Source organism: Moschus berezovskii, chromosome 6, assembly GCF_049115385.1.
Source record: "Moschus berezovskii isolate FMDL1 chromosome 6, NW_MosBer_1.0, whole genome shotgun sequence".
Classification (NCBI taxonomy): Eukaryota; Metazoa; Chordata; class Mammalia; order Artiodactyla; family Moschidae; genus Moschus; species Moschus berezovskii.
The window spans coordinates 96,270,786-96,294,360 of NC_142465.1; the positions used below are offsets into that span (position 1 = coordinate 96,270,786).

The window sequence follows — 23,575 nt, forward strand, 5'->3', positions numbered from 1 at the left end:
TGCCAATAATTTGGATTTTGTCTTGAAAACAGAGGAGAAACACTGAGAAATTTAAGAGAGAGAGATCAGACTTGTATTTGACCTTAATTTATTTCTGCACATATACTCTTGTCAACTGAATCAATGCATGCAACCTAAGTTGAGAGTTATGTTCTGTTTGAGGGGAATTTTTAGGATTTTGACCCTGGGAGGTAGCATCTAAAGTAATTCTGGGAGAATTGCTCTGAGGAGGCAATGGGGACCCAGGTTACACAGAAATTTTACAAAGGGTAGTAGTCTGAATGTCAAAAGATCATTGTAAATTAAAGAAAACCAGATATCTTAAGTAGTTTAGTGCTTTTCTAAGTATGCTGCTGCTGCTGCTGCTGCTAAGTCACTTCAGTCGTGTCCAACTCTGTGCGACCCCATTGACGGCAGCCCACCAGGCTTTCCCGTCCCTGGGATTCTCCAGGCAAGAACAGTGGAGTGGGTTGCCATTTCCTTCTCCAGTGCATGAAAGTGAATAGTGAAAGTGAAGTCGTTCAGTCGTGTCCAACTCTTCGCGACCCCATGGACTGCAGCCTACCAGGCTCCTCTGTCCATTTCTAAGTATAGGAAGATGTAAGTGTCTGGGCTCACTGAAATCATTCCTTTGATATGCACCTCAGCTATTTGGGGTCATTATTCTGTGTTTTCATATCCTCCTCAGGGATCAACATGGAGAGTGGTTGCAGTCTGAGGGCAGGTGTTCTTTCCTTCCTGAGTTCCCTCAGGGCTCACCAACTCACATTGAAAGAAAGTGAAAGTGAAAATCGTTCAGTCCTGCCTGACTCTGAGACCCCATGGACTTTACAGTCCATGGGATTCTCCAGGCCAGAATACTGGAGTGGGTAGCCTTTCCCTTCTCCAGGGGATCTTCTCAACCCAGGTATCAAACCCAGGTCTCCCACATTGCAGGCAGATTCTTTACCAGCTGAGCCACAAGGGAAGCCCACAAATACTGGAGTGGGTAACCTACCCCTTTTCCAGTGGATCTTCCTGACCCAGGAATTGAACCAGGGTCTTCTGCATTACAGTTGATTCTTTACCAACTGAGCTATCAGGGAAGCCGCCTGCCAGCTCACATTGGAGGGCTGCAATCACTGATGATATCCTTCATTTATTGATATGGCAGGAAATATTCCATTTCTCACTTTGAGTGCAGGCAATAGTGTATTGTTTTCTCTTTCCTTCCTTGGAATTAGTTCAAGTCCTGGTCTACTATGGCTCTGGGAATGGTGACAATTGACATATAAAGCTTTTGATCTTCAGTTTTATCCTACAGGGGAGATATTAATACATTGATATCATATATTATTTTTGAGGCTGCTGTTAAGAGGCTCAGAACTAAGATTTGAACCTTCCTTGCTTACCACTTTTCTTCTTCCCCCTTTTCTTCTGCTGACACTGTGTTCCCCAGGCCTCATCTTTCTTCTCCTTATTACTTACCCTTTGTGCTTTCCTTTTCCTTCTCTACCAAAATTATAACTTCCCATCTTCAATGATAGGTTTCCCTGGTAGCTCAGCTGGTAAAATATCTGCTTGCAGAGTAGGAGACCCCAGTTTGATTCCTGGGTCAGGAAGATCCCCTGCAGAAGGAAATGGAATCCCACTCCAGTATTCTTACCTTAAAAATCCCATGGATAGAGGAACCTGGTGGGCGATAGTCTATGAGGTTGCAAAAAAGTCGGACATGACTGAGCACACATAAGTACCTCATGGGATGGTGCATGTCATCACCACAGTGAGGATGAGGTTTGAGGCAAATCTAGATGGTTCAGAGAAGTCCTCAGTCTTGAAAAATCACTAGTATTGATACCTCAGCCTGAAGTTGGGCAAGTCTTTCTGGGCAGAGAGCTAATTATGGGCTGCGATTCTCCTGAGGAACAGGGTTTGCTTCTTTACTTAAACTGGGCAGCCCAGGTCACCAGGTTTTTTTTTTTTTTTTAAGTTTGTATAGAGGTATGGTTGCTTTAAAATAGTATATTAGTTTCTAGTGTACAGCAAAGGGAATAGCAATAAGTATACCTATATCCCCTCTTTCAGATTTCCTTTTCCATTCAGGATCACCACAGACCATTGAATAGAGTTCCCTGGGCTATACATTATGTTCTCATTCAGAACAGTCGCTCAGTTGTGTCTGACTCTTTAAGACCCCATGGACTGCAGCACGCCAGTCCTCCCTGTCCATCACCAACTCACTGGAGTTTATTAAAACTCATGTCCATTGAGTTGGTGAAGCCATCCAACCATCTCATCCTCTGTCGTCCTCTTCTCCTCCCACCTTCAATCTTTACCAGCCTCAGGGTCCTTTCCAGTGAGTCAGCTCTTTGCATCAGGTGGCCAAAGTATTGAAGTTTCAGCTTCAGCATCAGTCCTTGCAATGGATATTCAACACTGATTTCCTTTAGGATGGACTAGTTGGATCTCCTTGCAGTCCAAGGAACTCTCAAGAGTCTTCTCCAACACCACAGTTCAAAAGCATCAATTCTTTGGTGGTCAGCTTTCTTTATAGTCCAACTCACATCCATACATGACTACAGGAAAAACCATAGCTTTGACTAGACAGATCTTTGTTGGCAAAGTAATGTCTCTGCTTTTTAATATGCTGTTTAGGTGAGTCATAACCTTTCTTCCAAGGAGCAAGCATCTTTTAATTTCATGGCTACAGTCACCATGTGCAGTGATTTTGGAGCCAAAAAAATAGTCTGTCATTGTTTCCACTGTTTCTCCATCTATTTGCCATGAAGTGATGGGACCAGATGCCATGATCTTGGTTTTCTGAATTTTGCATTTTAAGCCAACTTTTTCACTCTCCTCTTTCACTTTCATCAAGAGGCTCTTGAGTTCTTCCTCGCTTTCTGCCAAAAGGGTGGTGTCATCTGCATAGCTGAGGCTATTGATATTTCTCCTGGCAATCTTGATTCCAGCTTTTGCTTCTCCAGCCTAGCGTTTCTCATGATGTACTCTGCATATAAGTTAAACAAGCAGGGTGACAATATACAGCCTTGACATACTCCTTTCCCTATTTGGAGCCAGTCTGTTGTTCCATGTCCAGTTTTAACTGTTGCTTCCTGACCTGCATACAAATTTCTCAAGAGGCAGGTCAGGTGGTCTGGTATTCCCGTCTCTTTCAGAATTTTCTACAGTTTGTTGTGATCCACACAGTCAAAGACTTTGGCATAGTCAATAAAGCAAAAGTAGATGTTTTTCTGGAACTCTCTTGCTTTTTTGATGGTCCAGTGGATGCTGGCAATTTGATCTCTGGTTCCTCTGCCTTTTCTAAAACCGACTTGAACATCTGGGAGTTCATGGTTCATGTACTGTTGAAGCCTGGCTTGGAGAGTTTTGAGCATTACTTTACTAGCGTGTGAGATGAGTGCAATTGTGCAGTAGTTTGAGCATTCTTTGGCATTGCCTTTCTTTGGGATTGGAATGAAAACTGACCTTTTCTAGTCCTGTGGCTACTGCTGAGTTTTCCAGATTTGCTGGCATACTGAGTGCAGCACTTTCACAGCATCATCTTTTAGGATTTGAAATAGCTCAACTGGAATTCCATCACCTCCACTAGCTTTGTTTTTAGTGATGCTTCCTAAGGCCCACTCGACTTCACACTCCTGGTTGTCTGGCTCTAGGTGAGTGATTGTATCATCATGATCATCTGGGTTGTAAAGATCTTTTTTGTGTAGTTCTTCTGTGTATTCTTGCCACCTCTTAGAATCTTCTGCTTCTGTTAGGTTCATACCCTTTCTGTCCTTTCAGTTCAGTTCAGTTCAGTCGCTCAGTCATGTCCGACTCTCCGCGACCCCATGAATTACAGCACGCCAGGCCTCCCTGTCCATCACCAACTCCCGGAGTACACTCAAACTCATGTCCACAGAGTCGGTGATGCCATCCAGCCATCTCATTCTCCGTCGTCCCCTTCTCCTCCCGCCCCCAACCTTTCCCAGCATCAGAGTCTTTTCCAGTGAGTCAACTCGTCGCATGAGGTGGCCAAAGTATTGCAGTTTCAGCTTTAGCATCAGTCCCTCCAATGAACATCCAGGATTGATCTCCTTTAGAATGGACTGGTTGGATCTCCTTGCAGTATAAGGGACTCTCAAGAGTCTTCTCCAACACCACAGTTCAAAAGCATCCTTTATTGTACCTATATTTCCATAAAATGTTCCCTTGGTATCTGTAATTTTCTTGAAGAGATCTCTAGTCTTTTGCATTCTTTTGTTTTCCTCTATTTCTTTGCGTTGATCACTGAGGAAGGCTTTCTTATCTCTCCTTGCTGTTCTTTGGAACTCTGCATTCAAATGGGTATATGTTCTCATTAGTTATCTATTTTATACATTAACAAGGAATGGAACTGGGTCATTGGTAGAGATGTGGTTGGACCTGAGACTGTCATATAGAGTAAAGTAAGTCAGAAAGAGAAAAACAAATATCGTATATTAACACATATATGTGGTTATAATAGAAGTAGTAGTAGAGAATAAGGCCACCAGGTTTTAAGTGGTAATTATCCACTAGTCATTCCCAAACTTTGGTATAATTTCATGCAGTTTTATATATTTATCTAAAATAAGAATCCAGTGTAAATTCTTTTCAGGATAAGTTGGTATATATGTTACACAACTACTCTAACATTTTTGTTTTATGTATTTTTTACATTCAAAATGTGAGCCCACCAGTAAATTTTTTTAGTAGGATAATGACAGGCTGAACCAAGGAAGAATCACCATAGAAGAATTTAGAACAATTTATCGAATTATTACACACAGAGAAGAAATTATTGAGATTTTCAACACGTATTCTCAAAACCGGAAAATTCTTTTAGAAAAGAACCTGGTCGAATTTTTGATGCAAGAGCAGTATACACTTGACTTCAATAAAAGTATTGCTTCTGAGATCATTCAGAAATATGAGCCTATTGAAGAAGGTATGCTTGTACTTCTAAGTTTTATCAAATATTTATATGCAAACTTTTTTATTAATAGCAGTTATCAAATTCAAACTTGATTGGGTCAAATTTCTTCTGGGTAATATTATATATTGACAGTTTTAATTTTGTAACTTACAGACAGTGTACATACCTTTTAGAAAGCTATGTTGTATAACCATGCCTTTCTTTCATTGTCTAGTTCCTTCCTTTTAACTGTTTCTGTATCTCTCAAGTGTTCAGAGATGAACTTAGGCAGGGAAAGTAAGATGAGGATCCTATTATAATAAATACCATAATGGAAGAAAGGGCCTGTTATTCATTAATAAGATAAAAACCCAGGTGTAGGCAGTTTTCCATTTATATATATTATTGACGAAATATAGAATATTAAATTAGCTAACTGAAAACAGTTCTAGGAAAGAGCTAAAACATTGTAAAAGCACTCATTTCTCTGTTGTTTACACTTAATTGTCTACAACATTTCATAAACATTAAAAGATTTTTGCTTTTCTTTCATTTTCCTACGCAATCATCTGGTTTAAGTCCAATAACCATTTTGGCTAGTGATCTCTTGTATAGTTTTTGATCTTTGTTTAATCTTTAATGGGTAAAGCACTTCAATTTTTTCCATTTATACTTATTTTTAAATAAAATAATAAAGACATGTTATAATACAATATTCATATAGTTGCAGAAAAAGCACTATTAAAGCATGCGGTTTAACCCTACAGAGATTAATAGAATAGCTCCGAATATTTATTTAACAAGGGATATATGAAAGTGCAGGGCTTTTCAGGAGACACTAGTGGTAAAGAACTCACCTGCCAATGCAGGAGACATGAGATGTGAGTTCAATCCTTGGGTTGTGAAGATCCCCTGAAGGAGAGCATGGCAACCATCCCAGTATTCTTGCCTGGAGAATCCCATGGACAGAGGAGTCTGGCAGTTTACAGTCCATAAGGTTGCAAAAAGTCAAACAAGATGAAGCGACTTAGCAGGCACGCCTGCATGTGAAAGTCCGAGTTCTGCCTTTGCAAACTGGTTTATGGCTACCAGTGCTTAACATATGATGATATGGGTTCTAACAAAACAAAACATTCCTTCATGGACTCATACATTCCTGGTTTACTGAAGTATTTATTTGTGGCAACCAAGCATGGTTCTACGGCCTGAGGATACAGTGGAGAACGAGGCAACTAGGTCTTATATTCCTGATAAGGGTTGGAAGGAGACTGACAATAAATAATTAAACATACAAATAGATAGTTTCAGAGAGTACTATGTACTATGAAAAAAAAAAACAGTAAACAACCCACAGGGTCTAGCTCAGGTGAGTGTTTAGGAGAGTCCTTCATGGGGAATGTAACATTTGAGCTGAGACAAAAATGATGAGAAAGAATTAGTCATGTGACAAAATGGGAGAAGGGTCTGAGGTCTAGGCAAGGGAAGTGTTGGCCCTGAGGTGGAGAAGCAAGGAACAGGAAGAGGACAGTGTGGTTCGAACCTGGAGAGATAGGCAGGGATCAAATCATATTGGTCTCTTTGGTCATAAGCTAGATTTTCGCTCATGACTCAGTACCACATAAAGACTTTGGATGCTTCTAAGCATCATTGTGGTAAGATTGAAGATAGTGCTGGTAAGAGTTTGATCTCCATTAAAACTTACAAGTTTGCAGCAAGATAAAGAGCTTGTATCAGAATATAAAACAAGTACCTGTCTAAGCACATCCGGTGAGTCCAGATGCTGAGTCTTTACTTTCAGTTATAAAGACTTTCCCTGAGAAAGTAGTGGATTGATTTATGTGTTGGTCCAAACTCTTTATATCATTGCCACCTGGAAACAACCAGTTCACAGACATGCACTTTATGGCCCTTTTCCAGTGAAGATTTTTAAAACACTTACTTTGGAATTGTTACCTGCATGTGGCAAAGTAAATGATTAAATTAAATTAAATAATTGTTGTTTAGTCGATAAATTGTGCCTCACTCTTTTGCTACCCCATGAACTGTAGCCTGCCAGGCACCTTTGTTCATGGGATTCCCAGACAAGAATACTGGAGTGAGTTGCCTGGGAAATCCAGGGGATCTGCCCAACCAGGGATCGAACCCAGGTCTCCTACACTGCAGGAGGATTCTCTACAGTTTAAGCCACCAGGGAAGCCCAACTTAAAAGGTACAAAGGCATAGTAGAATGGTGCCACTGACATTTTGGAATTGCTTACATTTTAACTGTAATATTATACTGTTTATCCATTTCATCTTTTGAGTCTTCCTCTGCTTCCATTCAGATAGATTTGCACACAGGCAAGACCACTTGATCACAAGATCACTTTAGAGACTTATTGGGGCCAGTTTGAATTATGAACTTATAGTCCCAAATGCTGCTAAGTTTCTCAAGCTTGTCCCACAGTGATATGTGACGTATACCAAATGAGGAGAACTTCTTTTTATTTTAAATATAAAATTCCATCAGATTAACTATCATCTCAGTCTAGTAGTTTTTAAGGGAATAACATGAGTCTGTTTTCTATTCCATTACCAAAGATATTTACTTGGTTAATAGTTCAAAGAGCTATAAGCCAATCACTGGTAATTGCACTGGAAAAAAGAATAAATTTATGCAAATCATTACTATTACAATATATGAAGCATTTGCACCATACACTTGCATATTTATAATTTGCACAGCTTTGAAATAGAGAGTTTAGTTTGCATCACTATAAACATTTTATGTATTTTCTTCCAGCTTTCATTTTTTAAAGTAAGATTGTAATAGCATTTTGAATGCTGGCTTTTTCATTTTTAAGATGTCATAAACATTTACTTAATGTCACTATGTATTTTTTTCTGGTACATTATTTGTAATGGCTGCTTAGTATTGTATCATATTTTGAGATTTAAACTCTTTCCTCCCCTCCTCCCATTTATTTTGCTTTTATAAGTAATGCTAGTGTGAGCATTCTTGCACATCAAACTTTGTCCGAGTTTCTATTTCTGCAGTTTAAATTCCCAGAAATAAAATTCTTTGCCAAGGACCACTCTCTAAAGTGAATACTCACACTAACTTTTAATATGAGGCAAACTGAGTTATTAGCAACAAAAGCAACAGTAACTAACCTTTATAGATCTAATATACAGCGCTAGTATGCATGAATGGGCGTTATGATTGCCATCATTCCTAAGACAGGGAGAGGTTAACAGGCTCGTCATATATAACAAATAAATGAATTTAACACAAGCTGTCTCATTCCAGAGCCAATGTTCTGCTTAAATAGATAATTTTGGTATATATGATACTGAGCAAAAAAGTTCACAGATCATTTGCTAAAGATAATAATATGCAAATGACTCAGTAATTCGACTCATAGGAATGCACCCAATAGAAACATGTACATATTTGCACCAAAATATATATGCTGGTTATTTATAGCAGTATAGTTTTGTAAATAGCCCCAAACTGGAAATTATCTAAATGCTCATCAAGAATAGAATTGATAAATTGTGGTATATTCACAGAATGGAGAGTTATACAAAAATAGGAATAAAAAATATGTGTGTGCCACTATAAGAGTAAATCTTATAAACAATGTTTAGCAAAACAAACCAGTCATAAAAAGTACATATTGTGTGAGTTCATTTATGTCAAACACAAAAACTAAAGAAAACTAATCTGTGCTTCTAGAAGCCATACCATTGAATATACTTGGCAGTTGGGAGTTGGGGTATGGAGGAAAACTAGAAAGTTAGCAGGCAGCAGTCTTCTGGGGTGCTGTCATGTTCTGTTCTATTACCTTGGTGTTGGTTACATGGATGCTTAGCTTGTGGAAATTCATGAATCTGTGACACATGTCCTTTTCTTGTATGTATTATTTTAACAGTAGGCCCTTGTTGGTTATCTATTTTAATACAGTAGTCTTTTATATATTTTTAAGCATTAAAAAAACAGAGATGATTAAGTAATATTTAGTTTACTTAAATGTTGATATAAAAGAACTAAAAATAAAAACCTTAGAAAAGTTTGTTTCCAAAGAAACTTAGAATAGATTAGTATTAATTCTAAATGAATACTTTAGAAACATGCTCTGCTACTAAGTTTAAAGTGAAATGTAATTTTTATACTATTTATGATATTTCTGCATTCTTTTTATTTTTTATAGTTAAACAAGCACACCAGATGTCATTTGAAGGTTTTAGAAGATACATGGATTCATCTGAATGTCTGCTATTTAATAATAAGTATGATCATGTTTATCAAGATATGACTCATCCATTGACTGATTATTTTATTTCAAGTTCACATAATACATACTTGATATCTGACCAGTTATGGGGACCAAGTGACCTTTGGGGATATATAAGGTATTTCTTTTGATTTTTGAATCCATTACATTTAAAAAATGTTTGAAAGTTCTTAGTGGTTTCTACCCCAGTAGGCTGTAAGTCACAGTAAAGAAAGGCAATGCATATTACAAAAACCGTAGGGTAGAGAAATTTTGATTGGTGCATATCTTGAATATCCAACCTTTGGGTGGTTGCATACCTTATTCAATGTATAGTTATCATGCATGTGTGCATGTCCGCTAAGTCACTTCAATCATGTCCGACTCTGTGTGACACTATTCGCAGCCCGCCAGGCTCCTCTGTCCATGGGATTCTCCAGGCAAGAATACTGGAGTGCATTGCCATGCCCTCCTCTAGGGGATCTTTCTGACCCAGAGATCGAACCTGTGTCTCTTACATCTCCTGCATTGGCAGGTGGATTCTTCACCATCAGTGCCACCTGGGAAGCCCTTATCATGCACTGCCTTTCTAATCCTGTCTGCCAACCTCCTCTCTATGGTTATTGGCCCTCTGAAGTTTCCTGAACAATTTGGATATTTTGTGTGGGAAAAATGTGAAGAAGACTTTTAAAATCCTATTTAGCTATTTAGAGCATCCTGTACTTTAAAGAAAAATATGGTCCAAATTAACTCTCAGATATCTCCATGCCAAAAGAAAAAAAGTAGCATTTATAGATGATAATACATATGTTTGTATGTCAGCCGACTTACATAGATTAAAGGCAGTCTATGCTGCACCTTTAATTTTGTTTTCTGCAATGTATCATACTGTTCATACCAATTTAGTCTTCAGCTTTAGTTTAGTCAGTCAGCTCAAGATAGAGTGGTGAGCAAGATTTTCGAAGTGGTTATAATTATTTGTTCATGAGAATAGACAGATAATAAAGAGGGAAACAAATCAGTATTTCCAGGGACTGAATCATATGAACTAGGGTAATGTGATAGAAGGTAATTATGGGGTAAGGGATGCTCCTTTAATTGAAGGTTCAGGAAAGGCTTCTCAAGAGAGTGTAGCTGTGGTCTGAGTGATAATAAAGAAGTTTTAGGTGTAGTAGGAAGATAAGAAGTAATAATGCTTGGTATGTTTACAAGAGAGAAAGACAGCAAGTGTGGGTATAAATAAGTGAATGGAGAAGAAAGAGAGGTGAATTAGAGGAAATAGGCAAGTTTATGAGGGTCTTGGAGACCATGGAAGGGAGAATAGATTTAATCTGGTTGCATAGGGAAGTCACTGGAGGGGTTTTCCTTGGGAAAATGTCATAATTTAATTTATTCTTTACCGTGAAGGAAAGACTGATGGTTAAAGAGTGGAGGTAGAAGATGCTTTGGGAACATATTATAGCAGTCCAGGGATGATGGTGATCTAGATGGTTAATTCATGAGGCAGCAGTTGAGATACATGGTTGAATTTGAAATATTTTAGGGAGACAGAGCCAACAAGGTGATTTACCAGGCAATTTGAAGAGAAGTATGAGGGAAAGGGGGTATCAGGATTTTGGGCCTGATAACCTAGAATGTGATGACATTATGGGCAGAAATGGTAAAGCCATTGTAGGGTGTGATTCAAAAGCAAAAGTTCCGTGATGTCCATGTTCAGTTTGAGGTATTAGTTATCAAAGGGCTAGGCTAGATAGTCAGTTGGGTATATGTGTCTGGGGTTCAGAAGAAGTATCCAGGTTGGAAAAATAATCTTAGAAGCCCTTGGCATATAGATACCATTCAAAGCTATGTGATTGGGTGATATTACTTAGGAAAAATCATAGAGAAGATATCTTATAATCCCATGATAACATCAAACTTACAAATTAATATTGCTTCTAAATTTAAAATTAAGTAAATACAAAAATCCACAAATTCAGAAATATACCCACTTAAAATCCTGTAAGGATAAGCCCATTCATAGCACTAGAGAAATTTCTATTCATACCTCATTATATTTTTTTGAGAGGAAATATACCTTTTCAACAGGTTGATTTAGAAATACAGAAATTTAATTTTGAATTCCGAGAAAATATTCTACCCCTGTGAAAATTTAAAGTTAAGTTTAATTATATTTCTTCTTCTATTTCCTTACCCACTTATGAGAGATACAGTTGGATAAAAGTCTTTCAAAATTTCTCTACTTGTGAGAGGTGGTATAGAGTGATGTTTATCTATTAATATTTAAGTTTCTGGTGCTGATCTTTCCTCCCAGTCCCTTATTTGTTAATTTCCTGATGGTTATAACATTTTTTATGTCTCAGTTTCCTCCTCTTTAAAGGAGAAAAACCAATATTGACTGCATTAAAGATTTTAATTCATGAACCCCCCCTTAGATTTATTTAAGTGGAGAATTTCTTTATTGAGTGAGAAATTTTTCATGATTCATTCCCATGTTTCATTATTCAATCATTTCACTCAGTGTGAGATAGTGAAAAGTGGCCTCTACACCACCAGTGAAAGATAGAGAGCTTTCTCTAGTGAGCTTCTGAGTAAAGGGTTTGGCACAGTGCAATCCCCTCATTTTTTGCTGGGGACCAAACCATGTAGTTAAAATAAGCAGCTAAATGTTGGCTTGATCATGGATAGAATTAAACCTATCCAGAGATGTGGCAATAAGCAATATATTTAAGGTTGTCCTTCATGAAAAAAAATTTTCCATAAAACCACAGAGGGTTTTGATCTACTTCAGTTCAGTTCAGTTCAGTCGCTCAGTTGTGTCCGACTCTTTGCGACCCCATGAATCACAGCACGCCAGGCCTCCCTGTCCATCACCAACTCCCGGAGTTCACTCAAACTCATGTCCACAGAGTCGGTGATGCCATCCAGCCATCTCATTCTTCGTTGTCCCCTTCTCATCCCGCCCCCAACCTTTCCCAGCATCAACTAGTAGGCAATAAAACCCAGGTAGTGTATGGTTAAAAGTGAAAGTGAAAGTCACTCAGTTGTGTCTGACTCTTTTCGATCCCATGGACTGTATAGTCCATGGAATATGGTTAAAGGTTTAACCTATAATCCGGGAGTGACAATTTTATTTTGCTTAAATTTTACTAGTGCCCTTGTTAAAGGATGCCGCTGTCTGGAAATTGACTGCTGGGATGGATCACAAAATGAACCTGTTGTATACCATGGCTATACATTGACCAGCAAGCTTCCGTTTAAAACTGTTATCCAAGCGATACACAAATACGCATTCCTAGTATGTACATGCCTTTGTTAAGTCACAGTTATTTAAACATAAGATAATTTGTTTCAAAATCCTATAGTGCTTGGCCTTAGTTTATATCAGTGACATTTCAACTGTCGGTTATGATCCATTAGTTGGCAGCAACATCCATGTAGCATGTAACATTATGTGAGTATGCCCAGTCATATCCGACTCTTTGTGACCCCATGGACTGTATGCCCATCAGGGTCCTCTGTCGGTGGGATTTTCCAGGCAAGAATGCTAGAGTGGGTTACCATTTCCTTCTCCAGGGAGTATATCATTAAAAGTAGATTTATTAAAACAGATCTCAGGTAGGAAGGTACACGTAGTTTCAAGGAACTTTTTGTTTAATTATGTAGTTATATGTCTGTATATGTACGCATGCATGTGTATTGTGTCATAATGTAAATTATATTTCTTATCACGAGTTATGGCCAAAAAGTTTGAGAAATATTTAATAGTAAATATTTTACCAACATTCAGATATTTTACTTTGAAGATACAAATATCAAAAATGTATTATCTCAATTTTTGGCATATTTTATACTATGATGGCAGTTATTTATACAGAAAAGAATGTTTAAAAGCTTACTTTGGATTTCAAAATTGTTATTAAATTTATTAAGTTAAAGATTCAAAGATCTAATTCTTTCTTTATAAAGCTTCTATTCAGTTTAAAAATACTCATCTGTGTATTGAACAGATTTTAATAGTCACTGAATTTTGAATAATACTTGATCCCATTGACAAGCTTGGTTAATTGAGCCCCTTCAGACATTTTAAATTGTGTTTTTAAACTTAGTATATTTGGTTTCTTTCTTAAGTACTTCGGTTGTAGTGTAATTGAAGAGATTTTTTCAGTTGTAGTGTAATTGAAGAGATTTAACAAAATCTAAGTACTTAATGTCTATTTAAAAAATTAAGCTTACAAAGTTGGAAAACCTAAAGTTCTCCTAGCTTGGTCAATGTATTATCTGTAAACAGAAGCCTAACTTAAAATCACATACTTAGATTAATTCTTCCATTATTTATTAGAGTATAAATACTAAATATTCATAAAATATTTTAAAATTTATCATAATATAAAACCTTAATATATGGCATTGATTCTCTTAAACATCTAATTTCTGATGTTTAAATTTATCCAAACTTCTCTGAATTTTACACCAGTGTAGACAACTTCCTATTTGACATTTCCATTTGCATATTTAACAGCTACAGTTAACATGTTTCAGCTTGAGCGCCAGATAATGTCCCTCTTTTTCCTAGTCCCGCTTTTCCTATGGTCTTTTCCATCTCAGTTAATGACAACTGTGTTTGGTCTAAATCATTATTGTCCACTTTAATGCTCCCTTTTCTCTCTAAATCCTCTATACATTCTTCAGCAAATCCTCCTGGCTCTACTTTCAAAATGTACACTGAATTTAATCCCTTTCCCCCATTCTCACCATCACTCTCCTGGTCAACCACCATCACCTCACATTATTGCAATGACTTCTTATCCAGGGTCTCTGCTTCTCTCCCTCCTCTTCTGCAGTTTCATCTTAATATAGCAGAGTGACTTTTTGATAAGTCCAATCATGGCATTCCCCTTTTCAAACTCTTTCAGTTCAGTTCAGTTCAGTCGCTCTGTCGTGTCCGACTCTCCACGACCCCGTGAATCACAGCACGCCAGGCCTCCCTGTCCATCACCAACTCCCGGAGTTCACTCAAACTCATGTACATTGAGTTGGTGATGCCATCCAGCTATCTCATTTTCTGTCATTTCCGTCTCCTTCCACCCCCAATCCCTCCTAGCATCAGACTCTTTTCCAGTGAGTCAACTCCTCGCATGAGGTGGCCAAAGTACTGGAGTTTCAGCTTTAGCATCAGTCCTTCCAATGAACACCCAGGATTGATCTCCTCTAGAATCGACTGGTTGGATCTCCTTGCAGTATAAGGGACTCTCAATAGTCTTCTCCAGCACCACAGTTCAAAAGCATCATTTCTTTGGTGATCAGCTTTCTTCACAGTCACTCTCACATCCATACATGACCACGGGAAAAACCATAGCCTTGACTAGACCGACCTTGGTTGGCAAAGTAATGCCTCTGCTTTTTAATATGCTATCTAGGTTGGTCATAACTTTCCTTCCAAGGAGTAAGCGTCTTTTAATTTCATGGCTGCAATCAGCGTCTGCAGTGATTTTGGAGCCCCCAAAAATAAAGTCTGACACTGTTTCCACTGTTTCCCCATCTATTTCCCATGAAGTGATGGGACCAGATGCCATGATCTTCGTTTTCTGAATGTTGAGCTTCAAGCCAAACTTTTCATTCTCCTCTTTCACTTTCATCAAGAGGCCCTTCAGTTTCTCTTCACTTTCTGCCATAAGGGTGGTGTCATCTGCATATCTGAGGTTATTAATATTTTTCCTGGCAGTCTTGATTCCAGCTTGTGCTTCTTCCAGCCCAGTGTTCCTCATGATTTACTCTGCATATAAGTTAAATAAGCCGGGTGACAATATACAGCCTTTATGTACTCCTTTTCCTATTGGAACCAGTCTGTTGTTCCATGTCGAGTTCTAACTATTGCTTCCTGACCTGCATGCAGCTTTCTCAAGAGGCAGGTCAGGTGGGCTGGTATTCCCCTCTCTTTCAGAATTTTCCACAGTTTATTGTGAACCATACAGCCAAAGGCTTTGGCATAGTCAATAAAGCAGAAATAGATGTTTTTCTAGAACTCTCTTGCTTTCTCCATGATCCAGCGGATGTTGGCAATTTGATCTCTGGTTCCTCTGCCTCTTCTAAAACCTGCTTGAACATCTGGGAGTTCACGGTTCACATATTGCTGAAGCCTGGCTTGGAGAATTTTGAGCATGACTTTACTAGTGTGTGAGATGAGTACAATTGTGCGGTAGTTTGAGCATTCTTTAGCATTGCCTTTTTAGGGATTGGAATGAAAACTGACCTTTTCCAGTCCTGTGGCCACTGCTGAGTTTTCCAAATTTGCTGGCATATTGAGTGCAGCACTTTCACACTCTTTAATTCCACTCAAAATAAAAGTTAAAGTCTGTGCCATGGCTCCCAAGGCCTTACATGACCTGTTTACCATTACCTCCCTGACGTCTTCTCTTTCTCTCTCCCTTGTTCATGTGGCCATTTTTGCCTCCTTACCTCTTTTCAGACCTATCTCAAAGCCTTTGCACTTGCTATTCCCTTCATCTGAAATGCCCTTCCCAAATATTTTTGTACCAAACTCTCCCACTTCATTCAGGGTAGAAAACTGATGGAATAAAAGGAAATAGAGACAGTCTGAAAATTCAAAAGCCTTGCAAGGATGGACAGACATCTACAACTTCTAAGACTCCAAAGAGTACATGATGGAATGAAAAAAAAAAAAAAGAGTTTCAACAGACTCAATGAAACTTCTCAGTTGGACATAGTGATACAGTTTTTCAGCAAAGATTGGGCTGAAATTTAGACTTTCTACTCAACATAGTTGCCATTAACTTGGGGATAAGAGAGCGATGAAATAAAATACACTTGATATCTATGGCCGAGAAAGAACTTTAAGTATAGGTACCAGCACGTGTGACTTACTAGAAACAAGCATAAATGAAATTGTGGTTTCTGAGGGCATTAGATTGCTAAAAACAAAAGATAAGTCTGACTTGTTAGGGGAACCTTAAAACCACCCTTAGTCAGAAAGCGAGCTGCAAAAGTTGTCTGGCTTTAAGAAAAGCCAACTCCTCAGTTCACACTTCAGATATGGCCAAGGAGGATAAAGACAAGATGATCTTCCCAGAGGATGGAACAAAGACCATAGAAGATAATGAGGTCTTCCCAGTGAGTGAAGTCAGGGCCTACTTGAGAAATCCATTTTCTAGGCCTTCACTTTGCCTAAACTCAAAATCACTTATTATATTTGGGAAGAAAAATTTACACTCCTCTCTTGATATTAGTCTTGTTTATATATGTATAAATGAAAATGAAAGTATTAGTTTTTCAGTTGTCTCCAACTCTTTGTGACCCCATGGACTGTAGCCCAGCAGGCTCCTCTGTCCAAGGAATTCTCCAGGCAAGAATACTGGAATGGGTTGCCATTCCTTTCTCCAGGGAATCTTCCTTACCCAGGGATTTAACTTGGGTCTCCACAGGCAGATTCTTTACTGTCTGAGCCACCAGGGAAGCCCTATAAATATATGTGGGCATTTACAAGAAGATAATTTTGTAGGCTGAATAAGAGCCCCAAAGATACTAGATTCTAATTCCTAGAACCTGTAAATGTTATTTTATTTGTTAAAAGCATCTTTGCAGATGTGATAAGAATCTTGAGATGAGACACCACCCTGAATTATCTGGATGGGTCCTAAATGCCAGTATCACATCCTTATTTGTGGGAGACAGGGAGATTTGACACACAACAGAGGAAGAGACAATGTGAAGATGAGGGGCAGACACTGGAGTGATATGACCACAAGCCAAGAAATGCTGGCCACCACCAGAAGCTGAAAGAGGCAGGGACCAGATCTCCCCTAGATCCTGCTGACATCTTCATTTTAGCCTGTGAAACTGATTTCAAAATCTCGGCCTCCACAATTGTGAAAAGATAAATATCCTTTGTTTCATGCCACATAATTTATGGTAATTTGTTACAACAGCCATAAGAAATTAATAGACTCAGACTTAATATGGTATGTTATATGCAATATGACATATGACATATATATCAAAGGTCTATAATAATTCAGCAGACCTTGCAATTCCTTTTCTTGTTACTGTAAATTGCCAAATGTGCCCTGAAAATTATATGTGGAAAGAAAGAAAATAATTTTGAATAAGGTTTCCAAATGAGTGATATCCACTATTTTGTGACAAAGTTAAAAGTTACAGTGGTGGAAAATACCTTTGTAGAGTCACTTTTAACCCACTCTAGTATTCTTTCCTAGAGGTTCCCATGGACAGAGGAGCCTGGTGGGCTACAGTCCACAGGGTCACAAAGAATAGACACGACTGAAATGACTTAGCACACACACAAACACACACACACACACACAAAGTTGCTTTTACTTACTAGATATTCTTTCTTATTTAAAACCTGGAAATATCTTTATCTTTGCTTCTAATTATAATGCAGTGAATTTTGATTATAGAATTTAAAATAGAAAAAAGTAGAAAATTAACATTTTCTCCAACATATCAGTGTTAAAAGTTTTTCCTAATAATATCGAAACATATATATGTACTTTATAAAGTAAAAATGTAGAATCTTACATTTTGGCAACTTGTTTTTCTTCATAAGACTAGATCATAGATACCGTATTTCTATAGCAGTGTATATAGCTCTTCTTCCTTTGCGACAGATCTTTATCATTCCTTTATATGAATATGCTATAATTTATTTTAAAAAATTGGGAGTTTTAACAAATTTATTTAAACAGTTGGGAGTTTCGGGGTTTTTCCCCTATATTTTAAGTACAATTAGGACTAATTTACCTTTATATACAGATTTAATGTTCCTTGTTTTGTCAGACTCAAAAGTTATTTTGCTAAGGTACTGAACATTAGAAGTTAGTTTTAAAATCAATTAAGTACTTCTTTAATTGCATTAAAGTTATTGAGGAGTTTTGATTATTAACTGTGGTAATGGTTAATTATTTTAGGCATCTGAGTACCCAGTGGTGCTCTCTTTGGAAAATCACTGCTCCCCTTCCCAACAAGAAGTGATGGCCGACAGTTTGCTCGCTACTTTTGGGGATGCCTTGCTGTCATATACGCTTGATAATTTTTCAGACAAACTACCTTCACCAGAGGTAATATTTTGTCTGAGAAGCTCAGGATAAGAAAAAGCCTACTGCTATTGTATTGGCCAATGAAACAGCTATTGAAAAATTATTAGTTTTAATTATAGTGGTGTATCTTTGCAATGTTCCTAGGAAATAGCCCGTGAACATTTAAGTGAATATATTTTGATAAAAAGGATAGTCTAGTGTAGTGTTAGTTGCTCAATTGTGTCTGACTCTTTTTTTTTTTAAGATTCCAATTAACTTTATTTATTTTTTTTCAATTTTTATTTTTATTGGAGGCTAATTATTTTACAATATTATATTGGTTGGTTTTGCCATACATTGACGTGAATCCACCCCGGGTGTACATGAGTTCCGCCTCCCAAACCCCCCTCCCATCTCCCTCTTCCCCTTATCTCCCTCTGGGTCATCCCCGCATACCAGCCCCGAGCATCCTGTAACATGCATCAACCCTGAACTGGCAATTCGTTTCACATATGATAATATACATGTTTCAATGCCATTTTCTCAAACCATCCCACCCTCACCCTCTCCCACAGAGTCCCAAAGACTGTTCTATACATCTGTGTCTCTTTTGCTGTCTCGTATACAGGGTTATCATTTGCATCTTTCTAAATTCCATATATATGCATTAGTATATTGTATTGGTGTTTTTCTTTCTGGCTTACTTCACTCTGTATAATAGGCTCTAGTTTCATCCACCTCATTAGAACTGGTTCAAATGCATTCTTTTTAATGGCTGAGTAATACTCCATTGTGTATATGTACCAAAACTTTCTTATCCATTCGTCTGCAGATGGACATCTAGGTTGCTTCCATGTCCTGGCTATTATAAACAGTGCTGCAATGAACATTGGAGTACATGTGTCTCTTTCAATTCTGGTTTCCTCGATGTGTATGCCTAGGAGTGCGATTGCTGGATCATATGGCAGTTCTATTTCCAGTTTTTTGAGGAATCTCCACACTGTTCTCCATAGTGGCTGTACTAGTTTGCTTTCCCACCAGCAGTATAAGAGGCTTCCCTTCTCTCCACACCCTCTCCAGCATTTATTGCATGTAACTTTTGGATAGCAGCCATTCTGACTGGTGTGAAATGGTATCTCATTGTGGTTTTGATTTCCTTTTCTGATTATTAGGGATGTTGAGCATTTTTTCATGTGTTTGTTAGCCATCTTTATGTCTTCTTTGGAGAAATGTCTGTTTAGTTCTTTGGCCCATTTTTTGATTGGGTCATTTATTTTTCTGGAATTGAGCTGCAAGAGCTGCTTGTATATTTTGGAGATTAATCCTTTATCAGTTGCTTCATTTGCTATTATTTTCTCCCATTCTGAAGGCTGTCTTTTCACCTTGCTTAGAGTTTCCTTTGCTGTGCAGAAGCTTTTGATTTTAATTAGGTCCCATTTGTTCATTTCCAATATTCTGGAGGTGGGTCTTGGAGGATCCTGCTGTGATTTATGTCAGAGAGTGTTTTGCCTACGTTCTCTAGGAGTTTTATAGTTTCTGGTCTTATATTTAGCTCTCTAATCCATTTTGAGTTTATTTTGGTGTATGGTGTTAGGAAGTGTTCTAGTTTCATTCTTTAACAAGTGGCTGACTAGTTTTCCCAGCACCACTTGTTAAAGAGACTGTCTTTTCTCCATTTTATATTCTTGCTTCCTTTGTCAAAGATAAGGTGTCCATAGGTGCGTGGGTTTATCTCTGGGCTTTCTATTTTGTTCCATTGATCTATATTTCTGTCTTTATGCCAGTACCATACTGTCTTGATGACTGTGACTTTGTAGTAGAGCCTGAAGTCTGGCAGGTTAATTCCCCCAGTTCCATTTTTCTTCCTCAAGATTGCTTTGGCTATTCAAGTTTTTTTGTATTTCCATACAAATTGTGAGATTATTTGTTCTAGTTCAGTGAAAAATATCGTTGGTAGCTTGATAGGGATTGCATTGAATGTATAAATTACTTTGGGTAGTATACTTATTTTTACAATATTTATTCTTCCAATCCAAGAACACGGTATATTTCTCCATCTATTAGTGTCCTCTTTTATTACTTTCATTAGTGTTTTATAGTTTTCTATGTACAAGTCTTTTGTTTCCTTAGGTAGATATATTCCTAAATATTTAATTCTTTTCATTGCAACAGTGAATGGAATAGTTTCCTTAATTTCTCATTATTAGTGTATAGGAATGCAAGGGATTTCTGTGTGCTGATTTTATATCCTTCAACTTTACTGTATTCATTGATTAGCTCTAGTAGTTTTCTGGTGGAGTCTTTAGGGTTTTCTGTGTAGAGGATCATGTCGTCAGTGAACAATGAAAGTTTTACTTCTTCTTTTCCAATTTGTATTCCTTTTATGTCTTTTTCTGCTCTGATTGCTGTAGCCAAAACTTCCAGAACTATGTTGAATAGTAGTGGTGAGAGTGGGCACCCTTGTCTTGTTCCTGACTTTAGGGGAAATGCTTTCAGTTTTTCACCATTGAGGATAATGTTTGCTATGGGTTTGTCATATATAGGTTTTATTATGTTGAGATATGTCCCTTCTATTCCCACTTTCTGGAGGGTTTTTATCATAAATGGATGTTAAATTTTGTCGAAGGCTTTCTCTGCATCTATTGAGATAATCATATGATTTTTATTTTTCAGTTTGTTAATGTGGTGTATTACGTTGATTGATTTGCAGATATTGAAGAATCCTTGCATTCCAGGGATAAAGCCCACTTGGTCATGATGTATGATCTTAAAGTGTTGTTGGATTCTGATTGCTAGAATTTTGTTAAGGATTTTTGCATCTATATTCATCAGTGATATTGGCCTGTAGTTTTCTTTGTTTGAGGGATCTTTACCAGATTTTGGGATTAGGGTGATGGTGGCCTCATAGAATGAGTTTGGAAGTTTCCCTTCCTCAGCAATTTTCTGGAAGAGTTTGAGTAGAATAGGTGTTAGCTCTTCTCTAAATTTTTGGTAGAATTCAGCTGTGAAGCCGTCTGGACCTGGGCTTTTGTTTGCTGGAAGCTTTCTGATTACAGCCTCTCGTTCCGTGCTTGTGATGGGTCTGTTCAGATTTTCTGTTTCTTCCTGGTTCAGTTTTGGCAAGGTGTACTTTTCTAGGAATTTGTCCATTTCTTCCAAGTTATTCATTGTATTGCCATATAATTGCTGATAGTATTCTCTAATAATCCTTTGTATTTCTGTGTTGTCGGTTGTGATCTCTCCCTTTTCATTTCTAATTTTATTGATTTGGTTCTTCTCCCTTTGTTTCTTGATGAGTCTGGCTTGTGGTTTGTCAATTTTATTTACCTTCTCAAAGAACCAGGTTTGGCTTTGTTGATTTTTGCTATGGTCTCTTTTGTTTCTTTTGCATTTATCTCTGCCCTTATTTTTATGATTTCTTTCCTTCTACTAACCATGGGGTTCTTCATTTCTTCCTTTTCTAGTTTCTTTAGAAGTAGAGTTAGGTTATTTAGTTGACTTTTTTCTTGTTTCTTGAGGTGTGCCTGTATTGCTATGAACTTCCCACTTAGCACTGGTTTTACAGTGTCCCAGAGGTTTTGGGTTGTTGTGTTTTCATTTTCATTCATTTGTATGCATATTTTGATTTCTCTTTTGATTTCTTCTGTGATTTGTTCATTATTCAGCAGCGTGTTGTTCAGCCTCCATATGTTGGCATTTTTAATGGTTTTTCTCCCGTAATTGAGATCTAATCTTACTGAATTGTGGTCAGAAAAGATTCTTGAAATGATTTCAATTCTTTTGAATTTACCAAGGTTAGATTTATGGCCCAGGATATGATCTATCCTGGAAAAAGTTTCATGTGCGCTTGAGAAAAAGGTGAAATTCATTGTTTTGGGGTGACATGTCCTATAGATATCTATTATGTCTAACTGGTCTATTGTATCATTTAAAGTTTGTGTTTCCTTGTTAATTGTCTGTTTAGTTGATCTATCCATAGATGTAAGTGGGGTATTAAAATCTCCCACTATTATTGCATTGTTGTTAATTTCCCCTTTCATGCTTGTTAGTAATTGTCTTACATATTGTGGTGCTCCTATGTTGGGTGCATAAATATTTATAATTGCTATATCTTCTTCTTGGATTGATCCTTTGATCATTATGTAGTTTCCGTCTTTGTCTCTTTTCACAGCCTTTGTTTTAAAGTCTATTTTATCTGATATGAGTTTTGCTACCCCTGCTTTCTTTTGGTCTCTATTTGCATGGAATATCTTTTCCCAGCCCTTCACTTTCAGTCTGTATGTGTCCCTCGTTTTGAGGTCAGTCTCTTGTAGACAACATATATGGGGTTCTTGTTTTTGTATCCATTCAGCCAGCCTTTGTCTTTTGGTTGGGGCATTCAACCTATTTACGTTTAAGGTGATTATTTATAAGTATGATCCCGTTGCCATTTTCTTTATTGCTTTGGGTTCGAGTTTATACACCCTTTCTGTGTTTCCAGTCTAGAGAAGATCCTTTAGCATTTGTTGGAGAGCTGGTTTGGTGATGCTGAATTCTCTCAGCTTTTGCTTGTCTGTAAAGCTTTTGATTTCTCCTTCATATTTGAATGAGATCCTTGCTGGGTACAGTAATCTGGGCTGTAGGTTATTTTCTTTCATCACTTTAAGTATGTCTTGCCATTCCCTCCTGGCCTGAAGAGTTTCTGTTGAAGGATCAGCTGTTATCCCTATGGGAATCCCCTTGTGTGTTATTTGCTGCTTTCCCCTTGCTGCTTTTAATATTTGTTCTTTGTGTTTGATTTTTGTTAATTTGATTAATATGTGTCTTTGAGTATTTCGCCTTGGGTTTATCCTGTTGGGGACTCTCTGGGTTTCTTGGACTTGGGTGATTATTCCTTTCCCCATTTTAGGGAAGTTTTCAACTATTATCTCCTCAAGTATTCTCTCATGGTCTTTCTTTTTGTCGTCTTCTTCTGGGACTCCTATGATTCGAATGTTGGAGCATTTAACATTGTCCCAGAGGGCTCTAATATTGTCCTCATTTCTTTTAATTGGTTTTTCTTTTTTCCTCTCTGTTTCATTTATTTCTATAATTCTATCTTCTAGTTCGCTTATCCTGTCTTCTGCCTCTGTTATTCTACTGTTTGTTCCCTCCAGAGTGTTTCTGATCTCATCTATTGCATTATTCATTGTATATTGACTCTTTTTTATTTCTTCTAAGTCCTTATTAAATCTTTCTTTCATCTTCTCAATCCTCTTCTCCAGGTTATTTATCTGTAACTCCATTTTGCTTTCAAGATTTTGAATCATTTTCACCATCAAAATTCGAAATTCTTTATCAGGTAGATTCCCTATATCTTCCTCTTTTGTTTG

General features: G+C 37.6%; 1 protein-coding gene across 1 annotated transcript in view; it reads left to right on the forward strand.

The window, feature by feature from the left end:
- Positions 1 to 23,575, forward strand: part of PLCZ1 (phospholipase C zeta 1) — a 54,117-nt gene that overhangs the window by 7,137 nt on the left and 23,405 nt on the right. Inside the window, exons 3-6 of the mRNA XM_055395995.2 lie at positions 4,714 to 4,945; positions 9,106 to 9,307; positions 12,322 to 12,466; positions 18,117 to 18,266. Coding sequence (XP_055251970.2) covers positions 4,714 to 4,945; positions 9,106 to 9,307; positions 12,322 to 12,466; positions 18,117 to 18,266 — 729 coding nt within the window. The remainder of the gene's footprint in view (positions 1 to 4,713; positions 4,946 to 9,105; positions 9,308 to 12,321; positions 12,467 to 18,116; positions 18,267 to 23,575) is intronic.